Genomic DNA, 14,769 nt, shown 5'->3' with positions numbered 1-14,769 from the left:
AAGAAATTCACATTTCACAGGTTGGTGCTATGAAGTTGTCCTTTCAGTATATAAATACAATATAATATGGAGAGTTCTCATTATTCCCCAAAAATATGCCGGTGTACTTATGTATTTCATGCAACAGAGGTTCGTCCTCCACAGCTTGCAGTGTCTTGTGATGTTCATGGGGGCTACGCATACCAACCTACATGTGCTTAAAACTTAACTTGGAACTACAAATACATATATTAATCTGAGAGACTTAAACCTAACTCTGTGGTAAATCTGACAGAGGACTGTGATACTATGTACATAATGACAACCGACAACATTAACCAATGATTTGCTTAAATAGATGAATAGCTCTGTGGTAGATCCGACAGAGGGGAAAACTTGTGGTAGAGCCCAACAAGCTTAGAAGAGTGGAAGATTCCGACTCTGAGTGATGTGGTAGAGCCCAACATCTTATCCTTATCCGCTAACATTAAAATTTGTAAAACATAAGGAAACCTACACTATGATGTATAATGAATTGAGGGGAAAATAATTCCCTGAAATTATGCCAGCCCCTGCATAAGTATGAGTAGCCCCAAAGGTGATGAAGGGGATGGTGGGTGGGTCAAAAATTTTCCAAGAAAGCAAATTTCATATGCCACTATACCATCTATTTTGACTGATCTAAAAATAACTGCCAATCAAATGTAACCGTCACCCACGTCTGTATTGCTAAAAAAAAGCTTGCACATCTGACTCCTTACTTCCCAAAAGTCTTAAATGTCTTAAATTACCTATAATTTTCAGTTCATTTGTATAGCATTTCTTATTATTTTCATTTCAAATATTTTATTGATATAAAGCAAATAGATTAAACAACAGGCAATTGTTATTTTCATTTTAGAATTTGAATGTATGTATGAATATACGAATGTGTTCTTGAATAAATTGTTGCTAAAATAAAATTAAATAATTAAATATGAAAAAAATGCATTGTTATTGGTTATAATATGAGTTAAAGTTACTAAAAAAAAAAAAAAGAAAGGAATGTGTAGAAATTCATATTCCTTACCTACAACACATGTTGATTATTTAACAAGGTAATTTTATGAACAATAAGAACATTCCTACCTGCAATTAATTTATTTATCATTATTGATCTACGACCGGCGTGTGCCACATGTTAAATAACACATAAATATCCACAGAATAAAAAAAGGTTAAATTTTTTTACACATATTAGGTGCTACTGGAGGCTAAACTTACATGACTGAAGTCCACTTAACGTAATGTGATATTTATATGGGTAATTGTTATATTGACTTACTGTATTATAATTTTAAATGACCTGAGGCGAACAGGAAAGTAGGCGAAACGACTCTGTTGGCAAACTGGTTTCATGGCAAAACGACCAGGATTCATCTACATGTATGCAACTAGAAGCCCACACAGAAGCATACACAAGTAATCCCTCAAAAACTTGAACATTGCAGTCCAAATCCATATGTACATATACATATCCTTTTTCTGACGCAGTTTGTATTGGGTTCTCTTTGACATCATGTGACATCCATGATACTTAACCATGGCAACCTAACCTATGGAGCCTACAACCTCGAATTTAATTGGTCAAATGTAACAGTAACCGTCAAATTTAAGGCTCCAGTTGGGGCATTGGTATCCCAGAATATTTTCGATCAATATTGAATAATTGGAAATGGTTTACTCGAACCAATACAATAATTGAAATACGAAAAATAGTACACACAGTTCACCAAAAAAATCTTAATCAGATTTGGGTATTAACAAAGCGAGCATATATGTCGGCTATCATTTTTTAAAGATAGTACTTGTTTACAGACAGTTTGACGTTCATTTCTGAAGTATGTGAATGGAGAAAGAGAGATGAAAATAATAATTTCTTTCTATCAATCAATGAATTCATTCCATACATCTTCTTAAACTTACTTTTTGTTCTTTCCACTGCTCTTAATAAATCCTTCCTTTTCAAGTCTGTTAGTGAGCCCTTGTGCAACATTAACCTCTACCCCAAGTCTTTTTGCTAGGTTTGGTGCCAAAACTCTGTTCATTTCAGGAACTGCAACTAAAGCTCTTCTCCAGAGGCAGGTAGCCTACCAATTACAATACATTTGTTTAACAAAAATAATTTAAAACTAAAAAAATGATTAATGCTCACTTAATAGATACCTCCACTCCCTCATTTGATACCAGACACCTTTTGACCACCAAATTGATTCGAATCAAAATTTAAAAAAGAGGGTCCACAATCATAAAACTGAAATTAGATTCTGTGAGGGTTTCATCAATCAATTGTGTAGAATGAGTTACAGATAAAGATAGGAACCCTAAGTCAGGGAATGTTAAAATCCATGTTTACTGATGTGAAACCTCAAAAATCTTCCGATTCCAATCTAAACAGGATGCGCACAATGGGAATATGTTTGTTTGTTGGGGTTTAACGTCCGAGCAGCAATATTTCAGCTATATTCAGACAATGAACATGAAATGGATGATAAAATGAACATGAAATGAAAAAAAAGGATGGGTCACAAGGATAATAGGGTCGACAAATTTTGATTGCCACTGGAAAAAGGGGGATGGGTAAGGTCGGGCAATTTAGCCTCCTGTGGCAGAGCGCAAAGGTTCCTACTCCTATCGAATACCACAGCAGGGTTCTTTAACGTGCGAGGAACGTGGCAACTTTCCCAACACGGTGCACCACTATGGTTTGCGGTCAGGTTTTCCGTATTATAGCCTCACAACCCCAGCATGTAGCACGCCAGGGGTACCCCATTCCACCACCTGGGGCACACATCCCAGTTGCTCTGTGGGCAGAGCGCCTAGCCCCCGGCTAGGTTTCTGAGCACTATTTAGTCGCCTTTTACGACAAGCTTAGCGCTGCTGCAGGCCTATTCTTTTAACACCCGGACCTGCACGGGGCTCACAATGGGAATATGTAATAAAGATTTTGTAAAAATGTCAATAAAATTCCATTCAGCAGTGTAGGAGACTAATATGATGTACTTAACAATGACCACATCCAGGAACAGAACAAACACCTGTTTAAATGTAAAAAAAGGGGAAATAAATTTAATTCAAATCTGAGTTCAATTCTAAACAATATGGAAAAGAGATTAAAATGATCATGCGATTGCTACTACCATCTGAAAATCAAGTTTTTAAATTGAATAGATATTGATCCCTAATAAAAGAATAATAAAAAATTTTGTGAACCACAAAGCTCTGAGTGTGGAAATACACTCCATAAGAAATTCATGTACATTCAGCACATTTTCTTTCTAAAAAAAAACTTAAATCCACAATCAAATATTACGTACTTGCACTGCAACTGACGACAACCCAGTCAAGTAAGGATCTGTAGGCAGTTTTTCTGGGTCATTAACCTAAAGTTAAATCACTCTAATTAAATATGTGATTGATTGATTGATTGCTTGACTGTAGTATGGCAGGTATTTCATGCATTTCAGGACAAGGTCAATAAATCAATAGAAATAAGAAGTGAATATACAGTAACAAAAATTCAATAATCTGGGTTTATCACATGTAAACTATAGTTAGTGGCCGCTAAACTTAGTTTATCACACACAAATTATAGTTTATGATCGATAATGATAATTTTACTCTTTTTTTTATGTATTTTCATTAGCGTTCATTAATTTTAGTTTGATAAATCACAATTAAAACTGAAAGTTTTATCCAATCGTTAAGCAAGATTCTGAGAACTTTAATTCCACTAATGATAGTTTTGAAGTATAAACAAGTGTATCTTAATTATATCAATCATTGTACTTGATTTATATCATCCCTATGGTTTAAATTTGGAAAATAAAATATTCTGTTCTATTCTATACCTCTCTTTTTATAGCAAGATCATAATGAACCAATCATCTTCATCATAACTAAGTCGGCCTGACAATAATCAATTTCATTGAAAACACAGTTTTTCGTCGATAAATAGAGTTTAGCAATCATAAACTCTAGTTTCCAATAGTAAATTGTAGTAAGTGTAGCGAATATTTGTTACTGTCGCATGCCATACCCTAAATGGTGAAATGGACTTCTATTGCAGTGCCTGAAATGAAGGCCAGCCAAAGGTTGCTCCAAAATTTTTTTTGGCCCAGTAAAAATTCTGAGCCACTGACCCAAATTGCATGGTGCTTGCCCCCTAAAAAATGTAGTATGTAGGGGTTGAAAGTTGGGAAAATGAACTAAGAAATAATCATTCAAATTACAAAGACAATTCACGCAAAGGAAATTGCATTAATACAGGGAACAAATAAGAACTTGAACCAACTTAATATTCTCACTAAACACAACCTAGAAGTAAGAACACCACAAAGAAGGACAAATTTTTTATTCTTCTATGACTGTATGAGCCCTTCCCTGCACATAGCCCTATACACCCCAACTTCAGAGTTTTAAGGGTTTGTTGATATCTCCACCTCCTTGCCTTTTTAAAAAGTTCAAGCCCTCTTTCAGGGCTGTCTCTGCCATCCTTTGATTCGATTTGTTACTCTTTGTATTGCTCAAATGTACTTCTATTAACCAATCATGAAGGCTGTTATATATCTACGCTTTGTCGGACAGCATTGTTGGTTGAATTGTATTGTACATGGTCTGAGTCACGCTGGAACGAATTAATCACTTGGCTAAGTTATCTACCTTTGTCAACGGAAGTGGTAAAAAAGTAAAAACAAGAAATGATGTTGATTTTTAAAATTTTTTCTAGCACGAGGGAGCGGTCACCCAAACACTTTTTTTTGGGCCAGCAACTTCATGTCTTTTGGGAACTTTTAGTCGCACTTTTGCAAAACTGGTCGCATTTGGCAAGCAAGCTACTGGCCATTTCAGGCACTGTATTGTGCTAACACACAAAAGCAATTTCCTGCAGGTGGGCATGCTATCTACCAGTAGTCACTTTATTACTTTTATGCAATGTTTTCAGAGAAGCAGTGACTACCAAGTTTTAAAGTCTTCAATGTGACTCAGCCAGAAATGGAACCCATGACCTCTCTTAAGGCAAATCACTATCGGGTGGTTCTGTATTAATAAAACTTACAATTATCACATTGGAACAAGTTAAATCAATATTCTTAATTTGCTTTAAATGAATATGTCCATCGCAAAATACATTTTGTAATTAATATATGACTATTTAAAACTTCACTTAAATATACACCAGAAAGTGTTTTCTGCTCCCTGCACTATCTGAAATTTAAATGCTAATGCTTTGCAGACAGTTGTTACTATATGACTACTACAGCAAACAGCTGTGACATATTTTTTGTAAACTTACATCAGCACAAATATCACAGAAATGAGCTTCGGGAGCCTCAGTTTCATCTTTGATAAGAAAACAAATACCATGCTGCCAATATTTACATACAGCACAAAGAATCATCAAACCATCATCCTGTAATAATAACATAAAACTCTATTTAAGAAATAATTCCTGGATGCCGGGCTTGATACTTATTTTATTTAACATGGGTAAGCACTATAATTTGCCAGATTTTACACCTTGCTGACACTCAAAGAAAACGAATGACAGATATAGTGCTTACCATGTTAAAATAAGCATCAAGCCTGGCATCCTGGAATTATTTCTTTTCTAACATGTCAAAATGGTCATTTTGTCAGTGAGGTGCTCCTTAGGAAAAGGAAATATTTGGTCCTTCCAATTACCTCTCCATATCATTTTTTACAAAAAAGCACAATTTTCAACTTTTCAACAATATTTATAGACATGCATATAATTATAAAAGGAAGTAAGAGTTATAATTAGAAAAGAAAAATTGAAAAGAATTTACAAATAAACAAACTAACAGAATCGTGTCATGACGGTCACATCATGTGACGTAGATATAGGTTATTTAATCAAGGTGGAAATGCTGCTCTATATCACTGATGTTAATCTAACAAAATTTTAACAAATCATGGTCCTCTGAAACATATTTCATTCTTTGTGAATGACATTTCAATGTTGATTTGCTAGCATGATCATGTCCTTCAATGCTTGGTTGAAATCAATGTGGCCAAAACAGTCATTTAACATGCATCATACAGCAAACTGATATTTTGAAAACACTGACATTTCTTTTCTTATGTAGTACTCTAAGGTCGTAATAGAATAGAGCTTTTCTTGAGAAGTATTACTTTGTTGCTTTCATTTTTAGTAAATTATTACAATCAATGAATACATGAAAATTGAACTGTTATTACAATGATTGCACAAGTGCAAACAGGGTTTCACGCTATTAGAGACCTCCTTTGTTTACAAAGCAAACGTGCCATCTGATTCATTTTTTTTTCAACAATGCTTTTATAAAAGAATTTAACATAATCTAATGAAAAATAGTTTTCATGTATTCACTGTAGTCTTTTTGTCAACATGGGCAAGGAGGAAAACATCATATCAGAATTATTTTACAAAACTTTTTGTGCATATCATGTTATGATTTTTTTCCTGAGAAATAAAATTTTTGAATGTTTTGGTAGTTTTGATATTGTTTTTTAAAATATGTTTACACTACCTAAACTGGTTGTATATATCTTCATAATTCATGTATGAAATATATTCTTTAATATCACTCTCAGACTTCCGTCTCAGAACGTCACAACACTTTTCTCTTATGATATTAACTTCATTTGACAATGGCTAATGATTTGGAATGTCATTCAGCAGATCACAAAATTTGTAAGTTATTTGAAAATAGAAATTATTCATTGATAAAATTTATATAATAAAAAGGATAATTATTGTAAATGACCAAATAAAATTGCTCATGCTCAGAATGATTGGAGAATCAATTTGTGCACAGAACAAGTTACAATTACTCCTTAAATCTTGGTTCTATGGGTACTCAAATTAGTTTGTTATTCATGTTCTTAAGTTAATGTCAATTCCTTAGTCAAATCAACATGAGAGTCTGACTACCATAATTAATTCAATACCTCATTCACACCACAAGGACATCTAACCCCCAAATCTCCAATGACAGTATCCTGACTTCTTTGTGAACCAGTTGTGTCTACTGCCATTTCATCAGACCCTGTAAAAAACAGCACTGGTCTGTGATAACATATAGATGCTCCTACACATGGTAAGATTTCTTTATTACTTTTCCACCAAGATGGTAAAATATGATTTTCAACATGCCAGCATTCAAGTATGATAAAATTTTAATTTTGAAAGTGAGGAAAGAAATCAAACAAAGACTTTACTGAAGAAGATAATGTTTCTTCCATGAAATTGTAGAAATCTTTGTTCAATGGTTGGAAACCTTATTCCATATTAACTTATAATTAATGACATAACTTTTACATAACTAGTAAAACTATCTTTTCCTCACATAAAATAACAGTGCTTAGATGTCAACTGCTGCAACATGATGGAGTGACATACATAGTTTAGATGTTATTCCATCCATCATTATGCCCATCACACAACTCTTCTGAAACTGGTGAACAGCTTTTGTAGGATTGTTAGGCACCACACTTAGTTTATCATACCTCAAATATTGATATATATTCAATAAAAATACATTTGCGTAACAATTTTCATTTTTTATTTGTGTAAATCAGTCAAAAAATGTCATTTGTGAAGGATCACCAAAATTCAGGTGTAAGAAACAATGTTCATTTACATTCTATTGTCATGAAATAAATTATACAAAAATGTCTTCTAAGTTTTAAGGGGGTCTGGCTTCTATTTAAAGGCCTTTGATTGCCACCGAATAACATCAAAAGAATTTGGAGTAGTCTTAGCTTGGGTTATCATTTCAGAAGAGCTTGGACGGCTAGCCAGTTTTTGCTTTGCTCACAGCGTAATTAAAAAAAAACACATTCACTCAGTGTTGATTACTACAACTATAACAAAAAGTATAAGTAATAGAGATATTTTGAAGAAACTCATTTGTTTTGCCAAAAAAAAATATTGGAAATCATTGTCTTTTGATCAGGTTTTAAGTAGTGTTCACAAAGTAATACACTGTACATGAACACTTCATCTTCAACAAACCCATTTTGACATAAAAAAAAAAATTCCACCTATTCAAACTTAATAAAACTTCTCTAGCATAGAATTCCTAGCATTCCTATGAAAGTTTCATAAAAATTCATCATCATTTTTTATTTTTAACACCTTTGCTTTGGAGACCCTGTAGACATGAAGAGTGACCACTGCCAAAAGGCCTAAATTTTGACCTTTCTCAATAGCACCAAATTACAAATTACACATAAAATTACAGAATGAATAAATATCTCTTGTAATTTTAATCCTTGTCCTACATGTCTGCAGCAAATACTAAGAAATATTTAGGACAGCAAAGAAAATAAAAGAGCAGTGTTCCTATGCTCCCTGTGTAAAAAAAGTGTGGAAAACTTAAAATTCACTGAAATTTTTTTAAGTCCAAGGGCCGTAACTTCTGTAAAAACCATTCAACCATAACCAAAGTCAACTTAATCTGTAATTCTCATAGTAAGACTACATACAAAAGATAAAATCAATTGATAAAAGCATCACCAAAAAAAAGTGTGGAAAACTTAAAATTCACTGAAATTTTTTTAAGTCCAAGAGCTGTAACTTCTGTGAAAGTAATCCAACAATAACTATAGTTGAACTTAATCTTCTCATAGTAAGACTACATACAAAAGATAAAATCTATTTGGTAAAAGCATTACAAAAAACTAGATGCCCTGTTTATCACAGGAGCCCCGCCTCATTTGTTAATAGTGATCTTCAAATGTGTCTGTATGACACTAAGAATGCCCCCCGCTTGCTAGATTAGCCAAATTAGGAACATGTTTATTTTTGTATGAAGACATGGTTAGCAGATTCAGAAATCCTTCCAAGACTTGTGTTACTCACGGTCTCAGGGATCGATTTTCCCATTTTTTATCACTTGCTAAAAAAAGCAAGTGCTGATTTTTTCTACTTGCTAAAATAAATTTTCACTTGCCAAATTTTTTAATATGTTATTAAACAATTTAAACTGCTAGAATACAACAAACTACTATTGGTTAGGGCCATAATGTACAGAAGTTGGCCTCTTTGTTTTCTGTCCATTATACCACCAGCATGTAACAAATGGCCTTGGCTAAAACTGTCCAGTGCCTTCCCACTCATGTCAATTCTCATTAAAATGTTCATTGTTTCATTGTTCAGTCTACACCTCCAATCATTTTTTATCCTTTTCATAGTCGAAAAGCCCCTTTCACATGCAGCATTTGACAAAGGGTAGCAAGATGTCAAATGGATGATTTTTAGGATGTTTTGAAAATTGTTCATCTGAGTCTTCAACACTAATCCTTTGAAACAAAGCTAAAGGATGAACATCCATAAAATGTCTATTTCTACATATGTATGCCTTCAAGTCTACCCATTCCCTCAATGCAGCCACTGTGTCACAGCCTTGGAGCAATGGACGAAAGTGTTCCACAACCTGCTGGATCTCAGCCAATCCATACTGAGCAAGTGCTGAAAAAGAGGTCAAAAGTCTTTATACACATTTTTATTAGTAAAATAAAATTATAAATATAAACATACATGTAGCACAATTTCAAATTTAAATTTGGGGAGAAGTGACAGTTAAGGCCAAAGAAACAACTTCCCTACAATGTATTATGTGTATACTAAGTTATCAACATTTTTGCATAACATGCATACTAGCAATCTTGGGCCCATTAGCTGCAATTATATTTGTTTTTCTTGCCTAAAAATAATGTCATTAAGAGTGGCAAAAGTATTAGAAATGTTCAAGATACAACTACACATGTACCCATAGGATAAAAAAAAAAACCAGCAGCCGGGGTGTCCAAGGTGGCCAATGGTCCCGTTGGGTCTTTAATGAACAGCAACTTGCCAAGGATTACCACATTTATATTTTCTAAATTTCTTTAATTATGGACCTAGTCTATGCACTGATTCTCATGTTGAAATTGATTTAAATAATGTCAAGTAGTGAGGACGGCATAAAATATCCAGAGTCAGACTGACACATGTACAAATGTATGCTGACAGGTAATAAATACAAAGAGAGGTGAGAACATTATTAAAGCAAAAATTACTATTAGGGGAAAAACATTGCTGACTTACCATCACCTGCATTAAGATCTGGCCAGTTTTTATGGTCAAAGACATGGCATGCTCTGAATAAATCATCAGTATGCAGGTTTTCAAATCGTGTTTGAATACAGTCAATGATACTAAAAACGATCCTTCTCAATTGTTCATTTAAGAATGCTCTTTCTACTGGATTCTTCAGTGTGAAATCATGAAACTTGTTATCATTTACATCATTGTCAAATTGTAGGAGTTGAGCTCCTGGATTGTTAATCATGTCATTTAAAGTAGCATTAGCGGCTTGCAAAACGGTAAGTGCACTTGATATGTTTATATCATCACGTTGAAATGTCAGACTAATTCTGCTAACTTCAGACAAGATAACCTTCAGAAAGCATAGGTAAAATACAAACTTGTATTGGCAAAACTTTTGAATAATGCCTTTTGCTTTTGCTCTGTCCTCTACCCTATTTGTATTATCTTCAGCATAATTGCTCATGTGTGACACAATTATGAACCAATTACGTAACAACTTGCTAACAGCTAGTTATTTGTGTTCAACCCATCGTGTTCCATTGCACTTAGCAGGCTTCAGGAAATGGTCATCCATGATCTCAGTAAGTTCTTGTGCTTCTCTGTTTTGTTTTGCTGAGCATTTATATAAATAGTAAACAGTGTAAGAATTTCAATTACAGTGTCCATATAAGTTGATTTAAATGTGTCTTTGACTGCTAGTTCTAGACGATTGGCAAGACACCAAACACTAATAATCCATGGTGACTGTTGCATAAGTAATGTAGAAACTCCTCGGACATGACCCATGTTTACACATGCTCCTTTAGAACAGAAGCCTATCAATTTATTTTTCCAATTTGGACAGTCGAATTTTGTAAAAGCATTATCCAAGACAGCTAGTATACCTGGAGCTTTTGTTGTGGGTGGCTCCTCAAGACTAAGAAATAACATATTTGGACAGTGTTTTTTAAGAATTTTTATCATAATTCTTTGTCTGTCTCAGTTTTATAATTGGACCCATCACAGAACACGCTAAAGTAATCTGAACCGTGCAATAGCTCTTTAAGATCATTAAGTATACATCTGCTATAATGCATGCATAGTCATTTGCAGCTTTGTCAGTGATGTACGTTTCACCTATTTCTAAACCATTAGATTTTTGTAGCTGAAGTAAATCTTTAAAGTCTGTAAAGGGTCTCTCATTTTTTACCAGGTAATAAGCAGTACGAAATAGTTTATCCATTTTGATCTAAGTTTTTTCATCTGCCTTTTCAAAACCTTTTTCTAGTGGTGTACTTTCATTTTGGTCCTTTAATTCTTTGGCTAATTTAGCAGCAACAGCACGTTCATGGGGAGAAGATTTCACGTGATATCCGAGGGATTCTTTCTTTTCTCTTGACAGTCTAGTCACCAGCTACAAAAAAAATTTTACATGCACTTACATTACAATCTACATGTAACTTTATGTGTTTATAAAAGAAATTTGAACAAGCCAGCCCCCCCCCCCCCTGAAAAATAGCCCTAGCCTAGTACATGTATGTACAGAAAAATTCCATACATGTATTATCCCCCAATTTGAGTGTAATGCCTTATATTATATCATAAATCATTTCCATATGATCCCAACATTATCTAAATTCTCGACTGTTAGCAAGCAATTTAATAAAAATAGTGGCTTTTAATAAAATATTCTATTTTTGGAATTAAATTTACTTCCTAGTATATTGTTACTATTTTAAAATAGACGTCGGTGTAAAAGATATTGTCATAAAGTGTATTTATCGTACATTTTATGTCAAATAAATTTTTTGTACCTACCGATGATGACCTGTCTGTCAAGTATTTAGTATAAATCTCGCACCATATTTTAGTGACAACGTCTCCAGTTCATTTGTAGGTGATTGGGATTTGAAATTCCTTCTCCCATTTTTTAACAGTCTTCAAAGAAGCAGTGACAGCTTGATTAATGCAAATGTTGTTATTATTGTCCAACTGGCTTGTGTAATCTACTTCTGACAGTTTACGTTTGTTTACGTTACTAAAAAAAGTCGTAATTGGTCGACTCATGCCAGCATATATAAATAAATATTGACCTTACAAGGTTGTTTAATTTTCTTGGGTCTGTAAAACGCTTTAAGGTAGGAGAAATAATCCTCGCATCAAGCGTTCTAATGATCATGATGCTCAAAAGTGAAACTTGGCAATAAAGAATCACTTGCTAAATTTTGCTGGCATGATGTAGCTTCAACTCGCTAAATTGAAATTCCACTCGCATTTAGCGAGTATTTCCAGTAAAATTCGATCCCTGGGTCTGGGGATCAATTTGGGGATCAGAAATTCCTTACATATCCACATATTGTATCCTGGCCACATAGTGTCATGAAATTCTGTTTGGTAGTGTCAGACTAGTTGCGATTAGAACAGGAGGCCCCAGGAGCCTAAATCGCTCACCTTGTTAAAGTTTGACTTTCAAGGGCAATAAATTTAACAAGGAGTTGTCCAACAATTTTGACTCAAAAAGACTTTGGTAGGACTATCATAAGGATCATTTCAGTGATAGAAAGTTTCTTTCTTTTATAGTTTTAAAGATATTGGCTGAAAACTGTAAAAAAAAAAAACAACAAAAAAAAAAAACTGTCATTTTCCATCTTTCAAGGGCAATAACTCTTACAGGAGTCACCTGACAACTTTGATCCCTGACAACTTTTGAAGGCCTTATAATAAGGGTCATTTCAGCCTCAGAAATAATTTAGCTAAACCTAACGGTTTTGGAGATACTACTGTCTGACCCCTATGTTCTATTTTTAATAACGGTGGCCATGTTTTTCGACGGATCAAAAATCCCCACGTCAGTTCTATGCAGATACCCCAAGGAACATTCATAACAAGTTTGGTTCCAATTGGTCAAGTGGTGTCAGAGAAGAGTTTTGAAAAACTGTTAACGCCAGATGCCAAGTGATGGCAATAGCTCACATGGCCTTTGGCAGGTGAGCTAAAAATGGAACCGATGTACATATTAAAAAATGTTAATACCCCCCATAACAAATCCTTAACTTTGTTGCTTGAGATATATTTCAGACAAAAATAACAAAGTCTAACTATCATGCAGTTCCGTAATATTTCATGAAAATCAAGATCCTATGACCTTGCACACCATCATTATGTGTAGAAACATCCTGCAAAAAAAATATTTTAGATGTAGTTAAAAAATTACAGAAAGAGGTAGCCATACAAGCCATGTAGCCCTATTTTTGACGAAAATAATCAAGTCTAACTCAGGGGTTTCATTATTTTTTTGCAATGCAGGTACCTTTGGTTTAGTAGGAGGTACTTTTCATCATTGTGTTTAATAAAAATGTATGAAATTTTAAAATTCTGGAGGTACCTTCAGTAGTTTAGAAGAGTAAAAGTACCTGGTACCAACTCTTAATGAAAGGCCTGCTAACTTTCACCAATTTCCTCAATACTTCACATAAATCAAAACCCTTTGGCACTGCAAACCTTCATCATGTACAGAAATATCCTGTAAAATATTTTAGATGTAGTTCAAAAAATGTACGAGGAGATAGCCAGACAAGCCATATAGCCCTATTTCTGAGTAAAATGATTAAGTGTAACTATTACCAATTTCCGTAATATTTCATCAAAATCAAAATCCTTTGGCCCTGCAAACCTTCATCATGTACAGAAATATCCTGTAAAATATTTTAGATGTAGTTCAAAAACTGTACGAGGAGATAGCTGGACAAGCCATAATCATGTGTAATCTGGATGGCACGACAGACCGACAGACGAACGGACAGGGGTAAATTAATATGTCCCCCGACAGTTTGTCGTGGGGGCATAAAAAAGTGAGGAAAACTGAAAATTCACTGAAATGTTCTGAGTCCGAGGGCCATATCTTCCATAAAAATCATTCAACCTTGACCAAAGTTGAACTTAACCTGTAACTCTGTATAATAAGGCTACATACCAAAAACAAACTTATTTGGTGGAGCATTACAAAAAAGTGCGGGAAACGCAGACAGACGGATGCCCCACATTTCCATTTTTGTCGGGGAACAAAAAATCAGAAAGAAATACACTAAAAACAATAGGCTCTCAAGAGCCTGAATCACTCATCTGGTTTAAATTTTGTCTTTCAGGAGCAACAAGTTTAACCAGGAGTTGTCCAACAATTTTGACTCAAGAACACTTTGGAAGGACATATCATAAGGATCATTTCAGCAATTGAAAGTTTCTTTCTTTCTAACCTATTTTACAAGATACTGGCTAAAAACGGTGAAAAAAAAATCAATTTTTCACCTTTCAAGAACAATGACTCTTACAAGGAGTCGTGTGACAACTTTGATCCATGTAAACTTTTGTAGGCCTTTCAATAAGGATCATTTCAGTAATTGAAAGAATTTGTCTAAACAAACTGTTTTGGAAATATACGAGAAATCTTCTGGCTGACCCCTTTGTTCTATTTTAGCAACAGTGGCCATGGTTTCAATGGATCGATTATCCCCATAACAGATCTAGTCAAAACTCTAAGTAACATTCATATCAAGTTCTAATTGGTCTGGTTGTTGCAGAGAAGATGTTTGAAAGAAATGACATTAAAAATAATGAAAAACATCCATAAAGGACAATAATTCTGACATGGCTTAACACATTAAAACAAAAATTTT

The 14,769-nt window shown here is 34.1% G+C and overlaps 2 protein-coding genes across 2 annotated transcripts in view; both read right to left on the bottom strand.

Annotated features, from left to right (window-relative positions):
• LOC148609160 (uncharacterized) overlaps window positions 1–14,769 on the bottom strand; it is a 47,662-nt gene that overhangs the window by 6,121 nt on the left and 26,772 nt on the right. Inside the window, exons 13-16 of the mRNA XM_088595670.1 lie at window positions 6,973–7,070; window positions 5,315–5,431; window positions 3,336–3,401; window positions 1,945–2,108 (exon numbers count right to left, since the gene is read on the bottom strand). Coding sequence (XP_088451796.1) covers window positions 1,945–2,108; window positions 3,336–3,401; window positions 5,315–5,431; window positions 6,973–7,070 — 445 coding nt within the window. The remainder of the gene's footprint in view (window positions 1–1,944; window positions 2,109–3,335; window positions 3,402–5,314; window positions 5,432–6,972; window positions 7,071–14,769) is intronic.
• LOC148609161 (uncharacterized) lies at window positions 9,234–10,675 on the bottom strand. Its single transcript, XM_088541132.1, has 2 exons — window positions 10,115–10,675; window positions 9,234–9,496 (listed from the first exon to the last, which is right to left on the bottom strand). The coding sequence occupies exons 1-2, from the start codon at window positions 10,578–10,580 to the stop codon at window positions 9,234–9,236; spliced, it is 729 nt and encodes a 242-aa protein (XP_088397258.1). The 5' UTR covers window positions 10,581–10,675.

The sequence above is a fragment of the Perna viridis genome, chromosome 8, assembly GCF_037379345.1.
Source record: "Perna viridis isolate PV_CMFRI_1.1 ecotype Kerala chromosome 8, ASM3737934v1, whole genome shotgun sequence".
In the NCBI taxonomy this organism is placed as follows: domain Eukaryota; kingdom Metazoa; phylum Mollusca; class Bivalvia; order Mytilida; family Mytilidae; genus Perna; species Perna viridis.
This window is presented reverse-complemented; position numbering and strand designations above follow the sequence as displayed.

Coding starts and splice junctions, on each gene's coding strand:
- LOC148609161 (XM_088541132.1), bottom strand. CDS start 10,580: ATGAGCAATTATGCTGAAGATAATACAAATAGGGTAGAGGACAGAGCA. Junction 9,497..10,114: donor AGATCTTAATGCAGGTGATG/GTAAGTCAGCAA, acceptor CCTCTTTTTCAG/CACTTGCTCAGTATGGATTG.